Source organism: Hipposideros armiger, unplaced genomic scaffold (genome assembly GCF_001890085.2).
Source record: "Hipposideros armiger isolate ML-2016 unplaced genomic scaffold, ASM189008v1 scaffold_164, whole genome shotgun sequence".
NCBI classification, from domain to species: Eukaryota; Metazoa; Chordata; class Mammalia; order Chiroptera; family Hipposideridae; genus Hipposideros; species Hipposideros armiger.
Genome location: NW_017731514.1, coordinates 1130313 through 1149615, shown reverse-complemented (window position 1 = coordinate 1149615; position 19303 = coordinate 1130313). Strand labels below are relative to the sequence as shown.

At 42.9% G+C, this 19303-nt stretch overlaps 1 protein-coding gene across 1 annotated transcript in view; it reads right to left on the bottom strand.

The window, feature by feature from the left end:
- Nucleotides 1-19303, bottom strand: part of ATXN10 (ataxin 10) — a 157590-nt gene that overhangs the window by 117167 nt on the left and 21120 nt on the right. Inside the window, exons 2-5 of the mRNA XM_019651700.1 lie at nucleotides 17801-17992; nucleotides 16289-16371; nucleotides 5653-5749; nucleotides 3510-3668 (exon numbers count right to left, since the gene is read on the bottom strand). Coding sequence (XP_019507245.1) covers nucleotides 3510-3668; nucleotides 5653-5749; nucleotides 16289-16371; nucleotides 17801-17992 — 531 coding nt within the window. The remainder of the gene's footprint in view (nucleotides 1-3509; nucleotides 3669-5652; nucleotides 5750-16288; nucleotides 16372-17800; nucleotides 17993-19303) is intronic.

Genomic DNA, 19303 nt, shown 5'->3' with positions numbered 1-19303 from the left:
AGGACATTATCCCAATAATGCAAATCGAGTAGTGCCAAAGCCTTCCTCGCCTACGCTTTCCTGTTTCTGGTGGACCGAAACAAAACGACCCAAAGTTATTGAAACCTTACATTTGTCCCTTTCCAAGAAAAGACACTAAACCCATGAATTCTAACACCATGTAGTTTTGTCCTCTTTGTCAGCTATTGCATAATGTTGGGAGGTGGGAGGACATAAAGTGGGTTTTTTCCTCTAATTTTCAGGGATGGGTTCCTATTTAACAGTGAAAAGCAACAATTTTGTTGGGTGCCTCTGGATATTCTGTGGTCCCATTGCTGTTTACCAAATGCAGAGTCCTCTCACGTAAATCAAACTCTTCAGTGTATGGACTACGGGAGACATCAATTAACTACCACTTGCCATTCTTTTTCCTGTCTAATCCCATCTAGTCACCTTTGATAACTTCAACTTGAGCTATTCTGAAGTAGATCTTATATTTTGCCCTTTATTCCATACTCCTAAAAAATTAGATGGTTAAAATATAGATCCAAGATACTTAACAAATGAAACAGAATTCAGGTACAGAAAACTCAGTAACCTGACTCTGATTCAATCATCATGTTAAGAAATATTTGCATACTGAGAGGTTTTCTAAGTCAAACACAACATAATACTTCTTTATCAACTTCTGTTGTGCAAGTGGTAACTCAACTATAAATGAATGTTCAGAAATATAAATAACTTAAAAATTAGGTATAATTTCAATAGAACAATGCAGTTCACACTAAAAGAGGCCAAAACTGGGAAAGTTTGTACCTCGCCTGTGAAATGCAAGTGGGGTTACTGGCAGCTCAAGGCTCCCCACCCGGAGACAAACTGTGCCCTAAATACACTGACCACTATGTGGAAAACAGACGTAAAAACAGATTTTAAAGAAAACTGGGGAAGAAGCCGGAGTAGGTAAACACTGGGCTCACCCCCTCTCACAAGCCCATCAAAATTACAACTAAACTACAGAACAACCATCATTGAGAATTGCCTGAAGTTCAGCTGAACAGAAGTCTTACAACTAAGGACATACAGAAGAAGTGACCTCGAGACTGGCAGGAGGGGCAGAGACTAGAATGGACTGGTCTCACGCGCGTGTGTGTGCATGCACACAAACACACACGCTCTCTCTCTCTCACGTGGTGGTTAAAAATCGAAAGGAGTTATCTCGGCTGCGGAGGTCCCCTCTGAGAAGCGAGGAGTCCCAGCCCCACACCAGGCTCTCCAGTCTGGAGTTCTAGTGCTGGGAAGAGAAATCCCCATAACTGCTGGCTATGAAAACCAGCAGAGATCATGGCTGAGTGAGACAGAGGGCGGTTGCACTCCCAGGCTCTCCTTTTAAACAGTCCATGCACGGACTCACTCGCTGATGGGCTCACTTGCTCTGAGCTCCAGCGCTGGGGCAGCAGCTCGAAAGGTACCAGGGACACACAGGGAAAATCTGAGATGACTGGCTTCAGGGCACAGGCTGGAGGGGGCAGTTTTCTCCCAGACAGAAGTGCTGGCAGAAGTTCGCTGCTCCTTTGTTGAGCCCTCCCTTCACCCAGCCTGCACACACCGGTGGCTGCCACTGCTAAGTCTCCGTCAACCTGGCTAACACCACTCGCCCTGCCGTAGTGATTCCATAAGCCCCCACCCCGCCCAACTTGCAGGCCCACCCAAGTGGCTTCCAGTGGCTTTTCCATACAAACGGCCTGTCTTGGCTCACACAGCAGAATTTCCTAAAACCTTTCAAAGGTTCACAAACCCCAAACACAGGCAGCACTGGTGTGCCTCACACTGCTTGCTGAGCAGCCCCAAGCCAGGCACCAGTGGCAGCCAACCTCAGTTCCCAGCTCAGCCTCTCCTGGGCACCTTCAAGTCCAGCACAAGTGGCAGCCATCTGCAGATCACTTGGTAGCTCATACCAGTGGCCCCAGGCAGGGCACAGGCAGCAGTTGACCCTGACCTTCAACAGAGGTCCTCCCAAAAAGCCCAGAACCAACACACTCGGTGGCCAGTTTCAGGCCACACCAGAATACCACCAACCCAACTCCACAAACAAAAAAGGGCAGACTGGGCAGGCAGCAGAGCTCTAACCTAATAAAGCAAATCCTACCCTGCACAGCAGCTCCTCCACTGTAGTGATTTCACTTATATGTGGAATCTAAAAAACAAAATAAACAAACAAACAAAACAGAAACAAACTCATAGATACAGAGAACATTTTAATGGTTGCCAGATGGGATGGGGACTGGGGAATAATGAAGGGGGGAAGGGATTAAGAAGTACAAATTGGTAGTTACAAAATATTCATGGGGATGTAAAGTACAACATAAGAAATACAGTCAATAATATTGTAATACTATGTATAGTATCAGATGGGTACCTGATTTACCAGGGTGATCACTTTGTGAGTTATATAAATGTCTAATAACCTGAAAATGTTGTACACCTGAAACTCATATAATATTGTTTGTCAACTGTAATTGAAAACTAAAAAATTATTAAACAGAAAAAAAGAGAAACAGTTCAGAAGCACTAATAAAGAAAAACAACAGGGCCGGCCGAGTGGCTCAGTTGGTTAAGAGCTCGCTCAAGAGTTTGAGCTCTGAGCAATAGTGGTTCGATGCCAGCCTGAGCTGAGCAGCCGCTAAGCTGCCAATAGGTAGCAGGATGGCTCAGCTAAAAAAAAAAAAAAAATCTTGATGAATTCTATAATGATGAAAGAGTTAATTCCTCAGAAGACACAGCAATTGCAAACATATATATATATATATATATATATATACATATACACCTAACAACAAAGCCAGAAAAATAAGTAAAGCAAAAACTGACAAAATTAAAGGGAGAAGTAGAAAATAATCCACTTTCAATAATAAACAGAACTAGACAGAAGACCATCAAGGAAACACAAAACTTAACACTATAAACCGACTACACCTCACAGACATCTATAGAACACTCCACCCAAAACAGAATATACATTATTCTCAAGTACCTGGAACATTCTCCATGATAGACCAGATGTTAGGCCATAAAACAGGCCTCATGTATTTTAAAATAATGAAGTTATATAGTGTATTCACCAACCACAAAGACATCACATGACTGTGAATTTCTCATCAGAACAGATGCCCACAAGTCACATATCACCCTCTAATCTTTAAAGAGCCATCTACTGCAACCACACTGGTCTGATCTGTACACTCCAAAAGTGCCGATGCATTGCCACACTGTGTTGTCTTATATACTGAGTGCCCACCCTTGTCTCCTCACCACCTTAAAAAGTTCTTCGTCTCCTTCAAGGCCTAACTCAAACCTACCTCACTTCACCAAAGCCTCCAGAGTCTGCTGAGAAACTTTTCTCATTTTGTCAACATACATTGTTTTAACTTATTGTTCAATTATTATAATTCAAATTTCTGCCTAACATTTCTATAAGGAAAGTGACCTATCAGGATGTTCTTAAGCAGTCAAATTTCTAACAAGATACTCACGGCCATTCTGATTCAGGATGCTTTTGGTGAGCTTCTATGACATTAATTGCAATATTGAGGTTTTCTTCCAGTTCTTTAATTCTTGAAGCATTAAGGGATGTGAACAAAATCATTGAAGAGTAGGCAACAATTTTTTTGTCTGGATGATTTAAGCAAGACCTTCCAAATAAAGAAATGAAAAGTATTAGCCCATTTAACAATGTTGATAAAATATGATTATAGCACATAAATAACAATCCCTTTAATAAATTCAGTACATACTGATTTTTTAAGGCTTTAATGAAGAGTTACAATACTCTGAAACATGTATATCATTTACTGTGAAAACAGCAAGTATAAAATTGGTCAAACACAAAGTATCCATTAATAGTTATGAGAGACAGAATGTTTAAGGGGAAGATGGTATATTGGTGAGAAAAAGAATCTGGAGTCCAGAGCCTCAGTGTAGGTCCTGGTCCATCTACCTATATCGGCTGTGTCATCTTAGAAAGGTCACTAACTGTCAATTATGCTATGGCGGTTTTCATTTCAACTTCCTAATACTCTTCTGAGGAGGTATTATCCTAGTATTACAGATAAAGAATGTGTTGACTTACTTGCCCTTAGACACACAAAGCCAGTACCAGCCAAAGTTGGAATTCCAATTTGGTTACATGTGTCTCAGAAACACATGAAGAGTGAAGTCACCTAACCTCTTCCCGTGTGTTTTCTGATATGAAAATGGAACACACACACAAGACCTCCTCGGCCTACCTCCCAGGGCCTCTGTGAGGACGATATGAGATCATGTATGTAAAGCACCAGGTAAACTGTCACAACTTCTCTGACCATCTACATGTGTTCAAGGGACCCTCCCTGGTTTCCATGACACCTAGATTTCTCTCGATGGCCCTTCTTACACTACCACGTGCTCACCTATTCCTTTATCTCTCCCACCAAAGCCTGGGCTCTTTGGGGTTAATACCCGCATCCCACTTCCCTGGCTCAACCTGGCAGACATTAGGCGATCAAACTGTTTTAAAGGAATGACTTCTCAAAAACAAGTAATTTCTATTTCTGTAGCTGGAATTCCACAATCCTTCCCTTCTACCTAAGCTCAATTATTATTAATCATAAAGATAACAGGCATATGCCTTCAATTCTGATTATCTGCAGGAATTTGAGCGGCAGTTACAGACGCAGCGAGCTGGAAGTAGCATGAGAGGCATCTGACCTAAACACTGTCCTTCCCAGATGACCCAGAAAACTGACACAACCAGGGAAGGCAGCAAAGAATTCAGGCAGCGGGTGTGACGAGTGTGGACTTTGGGGCCAAGAGCAGCTCTGCCATCTGCCAGCAATTAGAGTCCATTCCCTGGTGTGTCCAGATGGGGACCTACCTGGCAGGGCTATGCACAGAACAGGGATAACAGAGCAAATGCCATTGAACGACAGCTGCTGCTCTGCTGCTTACACTGCTGCCAGCACCAAAGTCACCCCACTGGGGGGCCACAGAGCCGGGACCGCCCCTCCCAAACGGCACCTTTCCTCTTCCCTATCCACTCACCTTTCCTCTCTGCTCAGTTTCTCACAGACTAACAGAGCTACTCAAAGCACAGCAGGAAATCACCAGGAAGAGCACCGGGGAGCGGATAGAGGTACACAGCCCTGGGGTCCCGCCTCCCAGTTCTCCACAGCCACCCGACCAAACGTGTAAGCGCTCAATACACTAAGGAATGATTAACTCACTGCCCGTACTGCAGTGTTTTCTGGCTTGTTTCTTCTTTTTCCTTATAAATTTTTTCTTATAAATAATTAGTGTCCTTAACTATATTTCTTATTTTAACCACAACTTTTATTTTCTTAAAGTAAAACTGACATACAATAAAGGGCACTGATCTTAAGTGTATAGCTCAATGAACTTTGAGGGATGAATACCCCTATGTGACCACCACCCAGATCAGGGCAGAGAACATTCTCGGAACCCCAGGAGGCTACTTCGTGCCCTCTCAGCCAGTACTCAACTGGCCACCACCCGAGAAAAAATACTACCCCAAGTTCTATTACCAAAGGTTCATTTCCCCTGGTTTTGAACTTCATGTAAATGGAATGACAGAACCACAATCTTTTCATAAGTTACAAAAACTCGTATCAAAATACTCACAAAAAGAGTTCTGGGAAAGCATGTAACCAGACAACAGACTGGGAATCTTCATTCCGTGAGGCAATATTGCCCAAAAACTGCAGGCCACAGCGAAAAGCTGAGTTTATAAAAGTAAAAAAGATACGTGATTTTAAAAATATTTTTAACACAATGAATGAATACATCTTGATAAGAAATATTCCCCAGGAAGTTTGTGAGGTTATTTTAATTATAAAGGTCTCTCGCCACAATGAAACTTTGAGCATGACATTAAAATGAAAATGCCTTACCAAAACAATGCATTCTACGAAGTTAACTTCTTAAAAAGATTGTAAATGTTAACACAAATAGACCTGTAATTACATTAAATATCATTGGAATATGGACTCAAATTAAACTCTTAGACTGTGTTTTTAAAAATGTAATACATGCTATTTAAAATAGACATCTAAAACATGAGGTTATATAAGTATTGCAAGAATGATAAAAAGATATACTAGGGAAAGAGCCTAAAAAGAACATCACAGATCATTTAAAATCGGACATAATAAACCTTAAAGCTAAAGATTAAGGCAAAAGGCATCATAGGAGATTTATTTCTAAGTTGTTTCAGAATAACTTAATTCACCAGAAAGGTATGATAATTTATTTTATTTTTTTTTTAAGCTGAGCCGTCCCGCCACCTGCTGGCAGCTCAGCTCAGGCCGGGAATCGAAACGGCGACCCTGCTGCTCAGAGCTTGCATTCTTGAGCGAGCTCTTAACCAACTGAGCCACTCGGCTGGCCCAAAAAGATATAATAATTTTAAATTGGAATGATCTAATAACATAGACTCAAAAATATATATATATAAGAAAAACTGAAAAAAATCCATAATTAAGTTGGGAGATTATAATACACCTTTCTCAGTAACTTGCAGAACAAGTAAACAAAAATATCAGTATATTTAAAATATTTGAATAAGATTTAATAACCTTGTTGACATGTTAGAATATTTCACCAAATAAAACCGCAGACTACTGGACAAAATCCAGAATGCCAACACCACCAGATGCTGGCGAAGATGTGGAGCACCAGGAACTCGCATTCATCGCTGGTGGGAATACAAAATGGTGACGCCACTTTGGAAGGCAGCCTGGCGGTTTCTTACAGAACTAAACATACTCTTAGCATATGCTTTAGCAGTTGTGTTCCTTGGTATTTACCCAAAGGGACTAAAAACTATGTTCACACAAAAACCTATGCACGAATGTTTATAGCAGCTTTACCCATAATTGCCAAGACTTGGAAGCCACCAAGATGTCCTTCAGTAGGTGATGGATAAATAAACCTTGGTCCATCCGGACCATGGAATAGTATTCAGTACTAAAAAGAAATTAATGATCAAGCCAGGAAAAGACATTGAGAAAACTTAAATGCATATGACTAACTGAAAGAAGCCAATTTGAAGAGGCGACACACTGTGTGATTCCAAGTATATGACATTCTGGAAAAGGCATAACTCTGGAGACAGTAAAAGGATCAGGGGTTGTCAGGGGTTGGGCGAGGGAGGGATGAACAGGGGAGCACAGAGGATTTTTAGGACAGTGAAACTTCTCCATATGACACTATAATGATGGGTAAGTGTCATCATACATTTGTCCAAACCCATAGACTATATAGTTCTAAATAACACATGGGGACAAAAAAAGAAATTATAATGAAAATAAAATATTTCAAACTGAATGTTACCAAAAGTATTACTAACCAAAACTTCTGGGATGCAGCTAAAAGAGTGCACAGAGTGAAATTTAACTTTAAAATGCAATTTACAGCTTTAAAAAGATGAACAATGAAAATAAATGAACTAAGCTTTCGTTTCAATAAATTATAAAAAGAATAGCAAAATAACCCCTCAAAAAATGAAGAAAATAAAGATGAAGAGCAAGACATTATTATAATTGAAAATAATCATAAAATAGAGAATATTGACAAATTCAAAATTTGATTCTTCAAGAAGCTCAATACTGATCAGCCTTTGGGAAGACGGATCAAAACAGAGAAAAGCACAAATAGCAAAGACAAATCTTCAGAAATGAAAAAGGGGACACTGCCATAGATCTTGCAGACATCAAAAAAAGGAAATCTGAAAATATTATAAACATTATGCCAAACTGTTTGAAATTTTAAATAAACAAAACCCTAGAATATAACTAATAAAAACTGACCGTAAAAAATTCTGTGAAATACTGAAGAAAAGCCTGAAGAGTCCTCTAACCATTAAGGAAATTGAATCAGTAGTCAAATGTTTTCCCAAAAGCAAAACCCCAGACCCAGATGGTTTCACTGGCCAGTTAGCATTCAGGGAAAAACTAATTCCAATGACACAACTCTTCCCGAGAATAAGGAAAGAGGGAGTAGACTCCCAAACCAACTGTATGAGGCGAGCATAACACCTCATAAATCAGAACAAGGATAGCATCAGACAGGGAAACAACACTCATGTAAAAAATGCTAAACAGGGCTGGCCGAGAGGCGCGATGGTTAAGAGCTGGCTTGGGATGCCAGAAGGCCCCGGTTCGGATCCCACATATGAGGGCCAGTGACACTGCCCTCCACAGCTGAGATGCTGAACAGCGGCTCGACCTGGAGCTGAGCTGCCGTGAGTCGCCGGCGACGGCGTAGGCTGCAGCCCCTGTGGCAGTGGGTTGCCATGGGCTACCGTATGTAGCCAGCAGCCAGCGTGAGCGGCCAGCAGCCGCTGTGAGCGGCCGTCCAGAAGCCGGCGACTGATCTGCCTCGCCTGGGAAGAGCGCAATGATGGTGCCAACTTGGGCCGGTGAAGCAACGTCCTCCACAGCTGGACTGAGGAACGAAACGACAGCAACTTGTCTGTTCCCCTTCCCCCAATTCCCCAGCACTGTTCCCATCCCCTCAATTCCCCAATAAAAATCTTAAAAGAAAAAAAAGCTAAACAATATACTGACAAAATGAAACCAGTAACACACAACAGGACAAAGCTGAATTTACAACTGCATTGAAAGCTACTTTAACATTAGAAATCAAAAATTGTAACTGACCGGGCCGGCCGAGTGGCTCAGTTGGTTAAGAGCTCGCTCAAGAGTTTGAGCTCTGAGCAACAGCGGTTCAATTCCCGGCCCGAGTTGAGCAGCCGCTGAGCTGCCAACAGGTAGTAGGATGGCTCAGCTTAAAAAAAACAAAGCAAAACAAAACAAAACAAAATTGTAACTGACCACATTAACTTATAAAGGACAAAATCCTATGATCATCTCAAATACTACAGAAAACATATTTGATGAAATTTGACACCCACTCATAATTTAAAGCAAAGCAAACCAAAACTCCTACCCGTCAAAGAAGAGAAGGGGGCTTCTTTAATCTAAAACTGGGTGTCAACAAAAATCTACAGCACACGTTATAATCAACTGCCAGCAGGAGAGACGCGCGCCTCTGAAAGGGAACACGTCGAAGACGCCTGCGGTCACCGTGCCTGGTCAACACCGGACTGCAAATCTCGGTCAGCAAGACAGAAAAATAAAGGCCTGCGAACTGGAGAAGAAGCTGAGTGCCGTTTCACCCTCACAGATGAAATGTCATTTCTAATATAAGTAGAAAATGTTTTTTAAATGCATAAGTTGTTTAATAAGAGCTTGTAAACATTGCAGGATACAAAATAAACATGAAAAAAACCAGTTTTTCTATATACAGGGAATGAGCAAAAAACAAGCCATCACTTATAAAAGTATCAAATATATGACCAAAAATGTTGTAAAATGCCACTAAAAAAACTTGATTGAAAGATACTAAGTGAAGAATTATATCATGTTCACAGATTAGAGGACTCAGTTTTTATCTAGAGATTAAATGCAATCCCAAACTGAATTACAATGGGTGTGTGTGTGTGTGTGTGTGATTTCACACACCATAGCATGTGTATATGTTTGTGTGAGCATGCTATAATTTGACAACGGTGAGTCTAAAATTTATATGAAGATACAAAGAGTCAAGAATATCTGAGATGTTGATCAAAGTAATGAGGTAAGATTTGTTTTCACAAAACAATAAGCGATTGCGAGTACGACAGTGTGGGGCTGGGTCAGAACAGACATAGAGCCAACAGAACAGAACAGACTCAAAACTATAGTGACATGTGCTTAATGACAGAGATGGAACAGCGGACAGTTGGGGTAAAGACCATCTTTCCAAAACTAACGCTGGGCACCTGGGCATCCGTGTGGGAAAATGGAATGGGCTCCTTGCTCACACAACACAGGCAAGTCAACTCCATGCGCCGACCTAAATGTAAAACTAGAAAGGTTTTAGAAAACAACACTGCAAAAATAAGGTTTTTAAACAAGACACATAGAATAATACCCACAAAGAAAATATTAATAAACTAGACTACATTAAAACTAGGACCTTTTTTTCTCTCAAAAGACAACACAGGGAGTTAAAAACAATAACACAAAGCCTAGCCATAGACTAGGAAAAGCTATGAAACACAACTACCATAGGATTGCTATATAAAATATAATAAAAGAGCTCTTATGAATCATTTTAAAAGACAAACAATCCAAGAGAAAAATGGGCCAAAAAAAACCCCAAAACTTGAAAAACAATAAGATATCCCAAAGGCAAATATATACATATATATGAAAAAGTGCTTAATCCCATGGGAAAACCATGAAATTCTACTCCATATCCACCAGATTGGCAAAAAGTGCAGTCAGAAATAACCAAGTGTTTGTGAGGCTATAATGCAACAGGAACTGAAGGTTCTTGAACATCCTTTATGTCCAAGACAGTCCCTGAGCTCTGTCATTCAGACTGCATTTAAAATACTTCGGATTGGGGCCGGCCACATGGCGCGATGGTTAAGAACTCGCTTGGGATGCCAGAGGGCCCCGGTTCGGATCCCACATATGAGGGCCAGTGACACTGCCCTCCACAGCTAAGATGCTGAACAACAGCTCAATCTGGAGCTGGGTTGCCATGAGTCGACGGCGTAGGCTGCAGCCCCTGTGGCAGTGTGTTGCCATGGGCTACCGTGTGTAGCCAGCAGTCAGCGTGAGCGGCCAGCAGTCAGCGTGAGCGGCCAGCAGCCGCAGTGAGCGGCCGTCCAGAAGCCGGCGACTGATCTGCCTCACCAGGGAAGAGCGCAATGATGGTGCCAACTTGGGCCAGTGAAGCAACGTCCTCCACAACTAGACTGAAGAACCAAAGGACAGCAACTTGTCTGTTCCCCTTCCCCCAATTCCCCAGCACTGTTCCCATCCCCCCAATTCCCCAATAAAAATCTTAAAATAAATAAATAAATAAATAAATAAAAAATAAAATACTTCGGATTGGGTTCCAGCCTCTCAGCCTAATGAAGCCTTCACTGCTTGCTCTGCGAAAGGAAGGCTGCACCCTTTGAGTGTGTCTCCTTTGTCAGCTGGCACAGTCAGCCTTGTCAGCAGAGGCGCTGGAAGGGCACTGGGGGCATGGAGGAAGCGCAGGTTTTCCCCCTCCTGGCTCTGAGGTATGCCTCTGGCCAGGCTTCTGCAGTGCACTGTTTCTCTAGCATCCACCTCCTGCAGTGGTGGGTTCCTGCAGTGGGCGCCCACAGTGCTTCTCCAGTGATTAGCTTCTGCACAGCCTGACAACCAGCAGTGTCCTACAGCCAGAAACTTCCTCAGGATGCTACAAAGCAAGTTCCTCAAGTCACGGTACCTCCCCTGGACAACTTCCCCCTGCACCCCATGACAACCTAAGAGGGAGGTAATATTCTCCCCGCTTTACACAAGAGTAAACCGAAGTTCAAAAGGCCACTGACTCACCCAGGACATGAAGCCTGTAAGTGGTATTAAGTAGGTAACTGGAAAAGCAGTGGAGGCTCTTCCCCAGGGATAGAAATCAAGACTGACCAAGAAAGGTTTAAAAAAACCACAGAAGAATTTGAGTTGAAATAAAAGATTTTGCTTCATTAAAGGAATTCCCACCAGGCACTGGCCAGGAGACAATTTTATGGGCAAGTAAACTTCCAATGACCTTAAACTTTCCAGATCCCTGCTTTGCTGGAAGAGAGGGGTTGGCCTGCTGTCCTTGGACTTTCCCAAGATCTGGGCCTCCCTTTGCAACCCTGTCGCCTAATCCCTGAACGCAGGGCAAGCTGCTGGCCCCAATAGCTCAGAGGCACAGTGGTTGTTAAGATTAAAAAGGATAAGGGCCGGCCGAGTGGCGTGTTGGTTAAGAGCTGGCTTGGGACGCCAGAGGGCCCCGGTTCGGATCCCACATATGAGGGCCAGTGGCACTGCCCTCCACAGCTAAGATGCTGAACAACAGCTCGACCTGGAGCTGGGCTGCCGTGAGTCGCCGGCGACGGCATAGGCTGCAGCCCCTGCTGCAGTGGGTTGCCATGGGCTACCATGTGTAGCCAGCAACCAGCGTTAACGGCCAGCAACTGCTGTGAGCAGCTGTCCAGAAGCCAGTGACTGATCTGCCTCACCCGGGAAGATCGCAATGATGGTGCCAACTTGGGCCAGTGAAGCGACGTCCTCCACAACTAGACTGAAGAACAAAAGGACAGCAACTTGTCTGTTCCCCTCCCCCGAATTCCCCAGCGCTGTTCCCATCCCCCAATTCCCCAATAAAAATCTTTAAAAAGAAAAAAAAGATTAAAAAGGATAAGGTGTGTGATATGCCCGTGGTAGTCACTTATTCACTAGCCAACAACTGCTTGCTCAAAGGAGAGTTGCAAAACTGTGACCAAAAATCAAAACACTGAAATAAAAAAGGTATACAAAGAAAACAATGCTCCAAGAACCTCAAAACTGAATTAAATTGGTGTTATAATCTAAACCAGTGACATGAGATACAAAACTGCACGTACACATACAAATACTGAAAGTGACTAACAAGTAAGTGTTTGTCGAACGTGGCCTGCCGAGACAGTGATTTTTTTTCCCACTTTTCTGAGTTTTAAAAAATTACTCTATAATGAAATGATACAAAATGCTTATAATAAAAAAAATCATTTTTAAGATAAGTCAGTTTTAAATCACATATATATTTCTACTGAGTACACTTCAGAATATTAACACTCAAATCCTTGTAAAATTTAACACAAAAATGCCAACGACGTAAGTGGGTCTGAGAGACAACTGACCCAACAATTCGTCAGGCAACTAAAAGTCAGCACTCTGAACCAGAACACAATTCTAGGAAGGGGCAGGTTGAAAGATGTCCTAGAAACAAGAAAAGAAAGCTCCATCCAGTACAAATAACAGTTTACTTTTACCAAACACCTTATCAAATGATCTTTATGTAAATATTGCAAATGTTACAAAGCCTCTCAAAAATCCCAACATTATTTTTACAGATTAGGAAAAAAATAAAGGCCAAAAATAAGACCAATAACTCAATTAAAATAACTCATGCTTGTGTTTACATAAAAGTTGATGAGCATAATATATTCGTCACACCACTGTAATTATTCTCTGAAAATAATACTCTAAATATTATTTTGACAATGTAATTATAGTTCTTACCTCAAAAGTGGTTAACAAAAAAACTGGCACAGATACCCTGCTAAAATTCTACCAAGAATAAGGTTCTCACAGAGAAATAGTCACAAGATACAGACACTTTATTAGGAGCCAGGATTCTTTTTAAAAGAATTGTGTTAGGTTTGAACCAACATACTATCAATTTTTTTAAGTTTCACTGTTGAGCCCAAATTTCATTGTTGAATTCCAAATAAAATTTAGTAGTATCATTAGCTGCCTTTTTCAAAAAGGAAGTAAGAAGTGTCACTTTCTATTTTCCCTCTTGCCTCAGTAATAGCCTTCCAACTCTACCTATAAACTCAGGTTCTCTACTTGAAACGGATATAACTGAAATATTAAAGGTCTAAATAAGCAGACAGATGCTCCCCATTCGTGGACTGGAAGACACAGTGTCATTAAGATGGCAGCTCTCCCCAAATGGATGCATCAATTCAACATAATTCCTAGTATCCACAATATATCAGTAACTCTTACAACTTGACAAAGAAAAGACAAACAGCCCAATTAAAATCTGGGCCAAGGACCTGACTAGACGTTTCCCCAAAGAGGATTTACAAATGGCCAATAAGCACATGGGATGTTCGACATCATTAGTCATTAGGGTAATACATTCAAAACCACAATGAGATTCTACCTGATACCCATCTGGATGATTATAATCTTTAAAAGAAAAATAAATTTTGGCAAGGATGTAGAGAAACTGGAACCTTGTACATTGTTGATAAAAAAAGTAAAATGGTTCAGCTGCTGTGTAAAAGTTTGGGTGTTCCTTAAAAATGTAACTATACAGTTGCCCTAGCAATTCCACTCCTAGGTGTATACCCAAAAAAGCTGAAGGCAGGTACTCGGACATGCACGTACTTAAAGGCGGCACAAGAGCCGAATGGTAGAAACAACCCAAATGTCCATCACCGAATGAACGGATAAGCCAAACGTGGCCTAAGCGGACAATGGGATTACCACTCAGCCACGAAAAAAAATGAAGTACTGATACGTGCCACAATGTGGGCGAGCCTCAAAAAACATTACCCTACGTGAAAAAGCCAGACACAAAAGGTCACATAATTCTATGATTCCATTTTTATGAAATATCCAGAACAGGTAAATCCAGAGACAAAAACGCAGACAGCGGAATGGAGGTTGCTGGACTGGGAAATGGCAAGTGATGAAATGAGCAGAAGACGGAAAAGCTGATGATGCCGGCGAGACGGGGATTATTTCAGGAGGAGAGTTTCGGAGTGGGCGAGCGGGGACGGGATTCAACGCACCAGTGGAGCGCGGGCTCCGGCTGATAGTTATTTAATCACAGCGTGTGGACGGCACTTCCGCTGGGCACCTTATTTAAGGCCACATCATTGCAAGAGAAGCCTTCTGCCCACCACAGGGCCTCAGCGGTGCCAGTGACACACTATCCACACATCAGTGTTTTCAGCAATTACAAAACACAGCACATTCTGAACTCTTTCTGAATTACCATACCACACACGGACTTCAAAAATAGCTGCCTTTCCTTGCAAGACAGCGAAATCTGTATTTTATTGCTCATTTTTAATCCCCCAAATTGAACACTGAGGCTTCCATTTTATTTAAAATGGAGTAACAAACATAACTTTATAACATCTTAAAAACACCTTACAATTAAGTCCTATATCCTATCAATTTCTTGAGAAAATTTGAGGAATTACTATTGTCTAAAAAAACTTAGAGCAAACATGTTTTTGAATTCTTAGATAACTCAATTCAAAAAATAATTACGATTCCCAAGAATTCTAAATCAAATAGAAAGATGCAGGAATTTTAGCAAATGAGTTTTAAATGAACACACTAAGAAATCACAGACTAAAATGAGAAAATGCACCAGGCAAGGCAGCACCGCTAACAGTAACATAGCCTACTTCACTCAGCACCCCAGTTTCTATGCCTCCGCTCCCTATCTGCCCTCCTACAGCAGTCTGCATATTAACACTACAATAAGTAGGCTTCACTTTATACAGAAAGTATAGGCATTAAGAACTGTATATCCATCAATTTATAAATAAAATCATTTTAAATATAGCTGGAGGTTTCTCATTTAAAGGAGTTATTTGTTGACTTATGCTGTACTTTATTAAAAAAAATTTTTTTAACCTACAATCTAGTACATCTACTTATAAGCTAGATACTTACATTGAAATTTTCTTATTAAATGACTTAGGACTACCCATAAAGTATTTCAATTCTTTGGACAAAGAGATCCTATGCTAAAATTCTATGTTTTCTTTTATATAATGTTAAGATAATAACCCTAGTTCAAAGAAGAAGTGTTGATATTAGTTCAAGAACCAAAAACATTCAAAAAGGTCTAGAACAGCTTCCTCGTCTTCAAATTCAGAAGTTAACAATCAGAGCTAACCTCCCTTCTGTCGCACTATGTTTATTTATTTCACAGATTTAGTATCTAGCTTCCCCCACGGGGATGTAAGATCCCTGAGGGCAGAGGTTTTTTGTCTGCTTGAGTCACTGTTCTGATCGCACCCCACACCTAGAACTGAGCCTGCCACATCCTGAAATACAGAAAGACCTCGCATTACTTTGCTCAGGCGCCCTAACAAAGGCCCACCAGCTGGGAAGCTTAAACAATCCAAAGGCATTTTATGTCCTCACAGTCCTGGAGGCTGGCAGCCAGAGCTGAAGGTGTCAGCCGGGCTGGTTCTCCTGAGGCCTGTCCGCCAGCTCCCCGTGTCCCCGCACGGTCGTCCCTGTGTGTGTCTGTGTGCACAGCTCCTCCTCTTTACGTGGACACCAGTCACAGGGGGTTAGGACCCGCCTAGTGGCCTCCTTTTACCTTAATCGTCTCTTTAAGGCCCGTCTCCAGATACAACTGCTTTCTGGGGTCTGAAGGGTCAGGACTTCCACATGTGAATTTCAAGGGACACCATTCAGTCCATAAGAGGTAAGGAAGGCAGTGGCTCCAACTTCCTTTCATGGTAATTCTTTAATATCGCTAACAAAGGGTGTCATGCCATGAAACACACAACATTTGCTTTAATGCATGACGTAATACTCAAAGTATTGCTTTTTAAACCTTTTCAAAGATAAAATCATTTATGAATCATCATCCAGCAAGTTACCTGTCAGCAGGGATTCCTGTTCCACTCGCAGTTCCCGAAACAGAAGAATCAAATCAACAGCAACGCCGATTGTATCCAAGTTCCTGTATCAGGTTGTTAAAAAAGACAAAGTTAAATGCCTTCTTTTCCCAAAGCCTGCATTTCAAATCACCCCAAAACAGTGCTGAGACTGCTGGCGAACAGTTCCTGTGGTAGCAGAACAAGGGTCTCCAAAGGTGCCCCACTGTACTCCCCCAAACCCGTGAATATGTCACCTTGCACGGCAAAGGGGACTTTCCAGCAGGGGAGACTAAGGACCCTGGGATGGAAAGAGCATCTGGGGAGGCCTCACATAACCACGGGGTCCTTAGCAGAAGGATGCAGAGGGTCCGAGTCAGAAGGGTTAAACAAGGTGCTGCAGGGCAAGCCCTGGGACACAGCCTGCTGCTCCGGGCAGGCTCGCCCAACGCGCCTCCTGCCCGCCGTAACCGCCAGCCCACAGCCAGAGGTTCTGTCTGAGGCTCCCTCCCTCCCCTCCTCCGTCACACCAGGGCCTCCCTGCCTAGAATAAACTAGTCTCTGGCCCACTCTGCTAGCACATAACTAGATATGTTTTTTAAATGTTAACTATTATTATCAAGATTATAATTGTTTCTATCCATTTATCTGCAAATGGATGGCAGGTTTGGTTTAGAACTGAAGTTCAACAATCCTAGCTTTTCTCCCCCTCTCCTTTTCATCTGAAAAAATCTCATTAATCATATCAAAGCCTCGGGTCTAAGAACTGTCTGGGCAGCGAAGGGCGTCCCTCAAGTGGCTTCTGGACCAGTCCGACTTCACCCGTCACAGCAGTGACAGGGAGGCCTGCAGGCTCTCTGTACATTCAAGTTCAGGAAAGAAAGGTGAGCGCGTTCTTTGTAGCGTCTGACTTCATCTCCAGTAAGAAATGTTAATGAAAAGGCAGATTCCATAAAATCAAAGAGCAAAGGCGCTCAGGTCTGGAGAGAGAGAGAGGGCATGTAACCGGGAAGAACGGCCATGTTACAGGCAGCACATTAAAAGACCGTGGCAGGGAGCTGGCCACTTCACACCAGCTTAGGGGAATCGTAAGAGAGGTCTTCTTAGAAATTCACAAAACGTGCTCCCCGTTCAAAGTAAACACAAGGGTAACGAATAAAAACATTTACAGCTACGACAAGTGAGGTCCAGAGCTGCCTATGCATTTGGGCAGGCAAAATCTAGGATCCAAGACGGCAAATCAAGTTCAAATCACTGTGCTATGGAGAAAACCAAACACCTCAAAACGTATTATAAATGCAAATGAGAAACCTGGATACCCTGTCATGTTAAGCACATTCTATTACCTATTACATGTTCTACCACTTATGCTCAGAGCAGTCTGCCCTGTAGGTGGTAACAATGGCTGCACTGGGATGCCCAAACGCCTCCTACCAGATGCACCGATATGACAGACCTAGCAGGCGCACACAGAAACGATGGGAAAGGCGTACATGGCACTGCAAAGAACACTACCTGATTGAGTTCTGGTTCACGGAGCACTCGATGCAAGCGTTCCGCAGACACCGGAAGCACTCTGTAATTAACTGTAGACTGGAGGCCAGCTGGTCCACTTGGGATGGGTCCCTGCAGGCCAGCTCAACCGCCTGAGATGATTTCTTCAAGATATCCAGCACTCTTTGGAAGATGGTCCTGGGCGCTGTCTCTCTGAAAAAAAAGGACACAGTGATTACAAAGCAGAAAAGGGTGCTCTAATTTCCAAATCTCCTGTGCAGAACACTACTTGGACTCCTTTCTGTGGGGAGGCGGGCTAGGCCTGTCTCTCCCAGCTCAAAAGTAAGCACAAATACTGAGTGCTTACTCCGTGCCAGGCCCTGTTCTGATCAACCTTTTCGTGTATCGTCGCATTTAATCTGTGTGTTAACTTTATGCAGCCAATGCTGTCTTCTCCACTTTAAAGGTAAGGTAACTGAAGTAGAGGGGAATTTAAATGACGTGCACATATCACTCAGGTCATCCCGGCCAGAGCCACCATTCCAACTAAAGCAGCCTGACTTTGTTCCCACCCCACAGGACAACCCAGTCCCAGTGTCAGGTGACGGGATTCATGCTTCTGGATCTGCCCTTAATCCAACCGGAATGTTTATATTTCATGTTCCAGAGAGAGAATACAGCCATGTCCTCTGTCACCCAGTATGTCCCTACAGTACAACTGTATTCACAAAGGACTGCCTAGGCGGCAAATACACTATCCATTCTCTAGTACAGACAAGCTGGGGGTGCGGGAGAGAAAGATATCACTTAACTACATAGGTGGGGGTGGAGGGAGGAGACAGACACAGACAGAGACCCAGAGAGACCGCATGTGCGCCCGGGGAGGAAAGGAGCCTGCGGCCGTCCGCCAGGCCTCTCAGTTCCCACACGCCTCTCACGCCAGGAGCACGACCTGCAGTGGCTATCATTCCAGAGCTCTGAAGACAAGAACGTTTTTGTACAACATGGCACCTCTATGCGAGCCAACTTCCTCATTCCGTGACTCCCCTAAAGAAACAGCAATCTGTTTTCATGGTAGAAGAAATACTGCTGTGTGGGCAATTTAAGAGATGCTCGCAGAGTAACTCTGACCATGGGAATTGGCTCCCTTTGGAATCACAACCCCATTCAGCTCAGCCTTGCACTAAGCCAGACCTCCAGGGAGCTGCACATCTGCACAGAAGTACTGGCGTGCGATGCCCCGAGCCGCTGTGCCCGCTCAGGTGCTGGCCCGGACACCACACGCCCTCCCTTCCCACCTTGAGCTTCAGGACCATGAGCACTTGTACTCAAGTGGCGCGTTTTTATCTTACGGACAGATACATAATACAAGCCACACTACTCATCTCCATCTGCGCCTTTCAAACATCTGGAGTCAAATCAACAACCATCTTTAACACTGAATCCCACAGCAACACCAACCTGATTTTTCCTGTCTGGCTTTTTCCCTTCTCTCCAATCTCCTCCCTTATCTTTTTTTTTTTT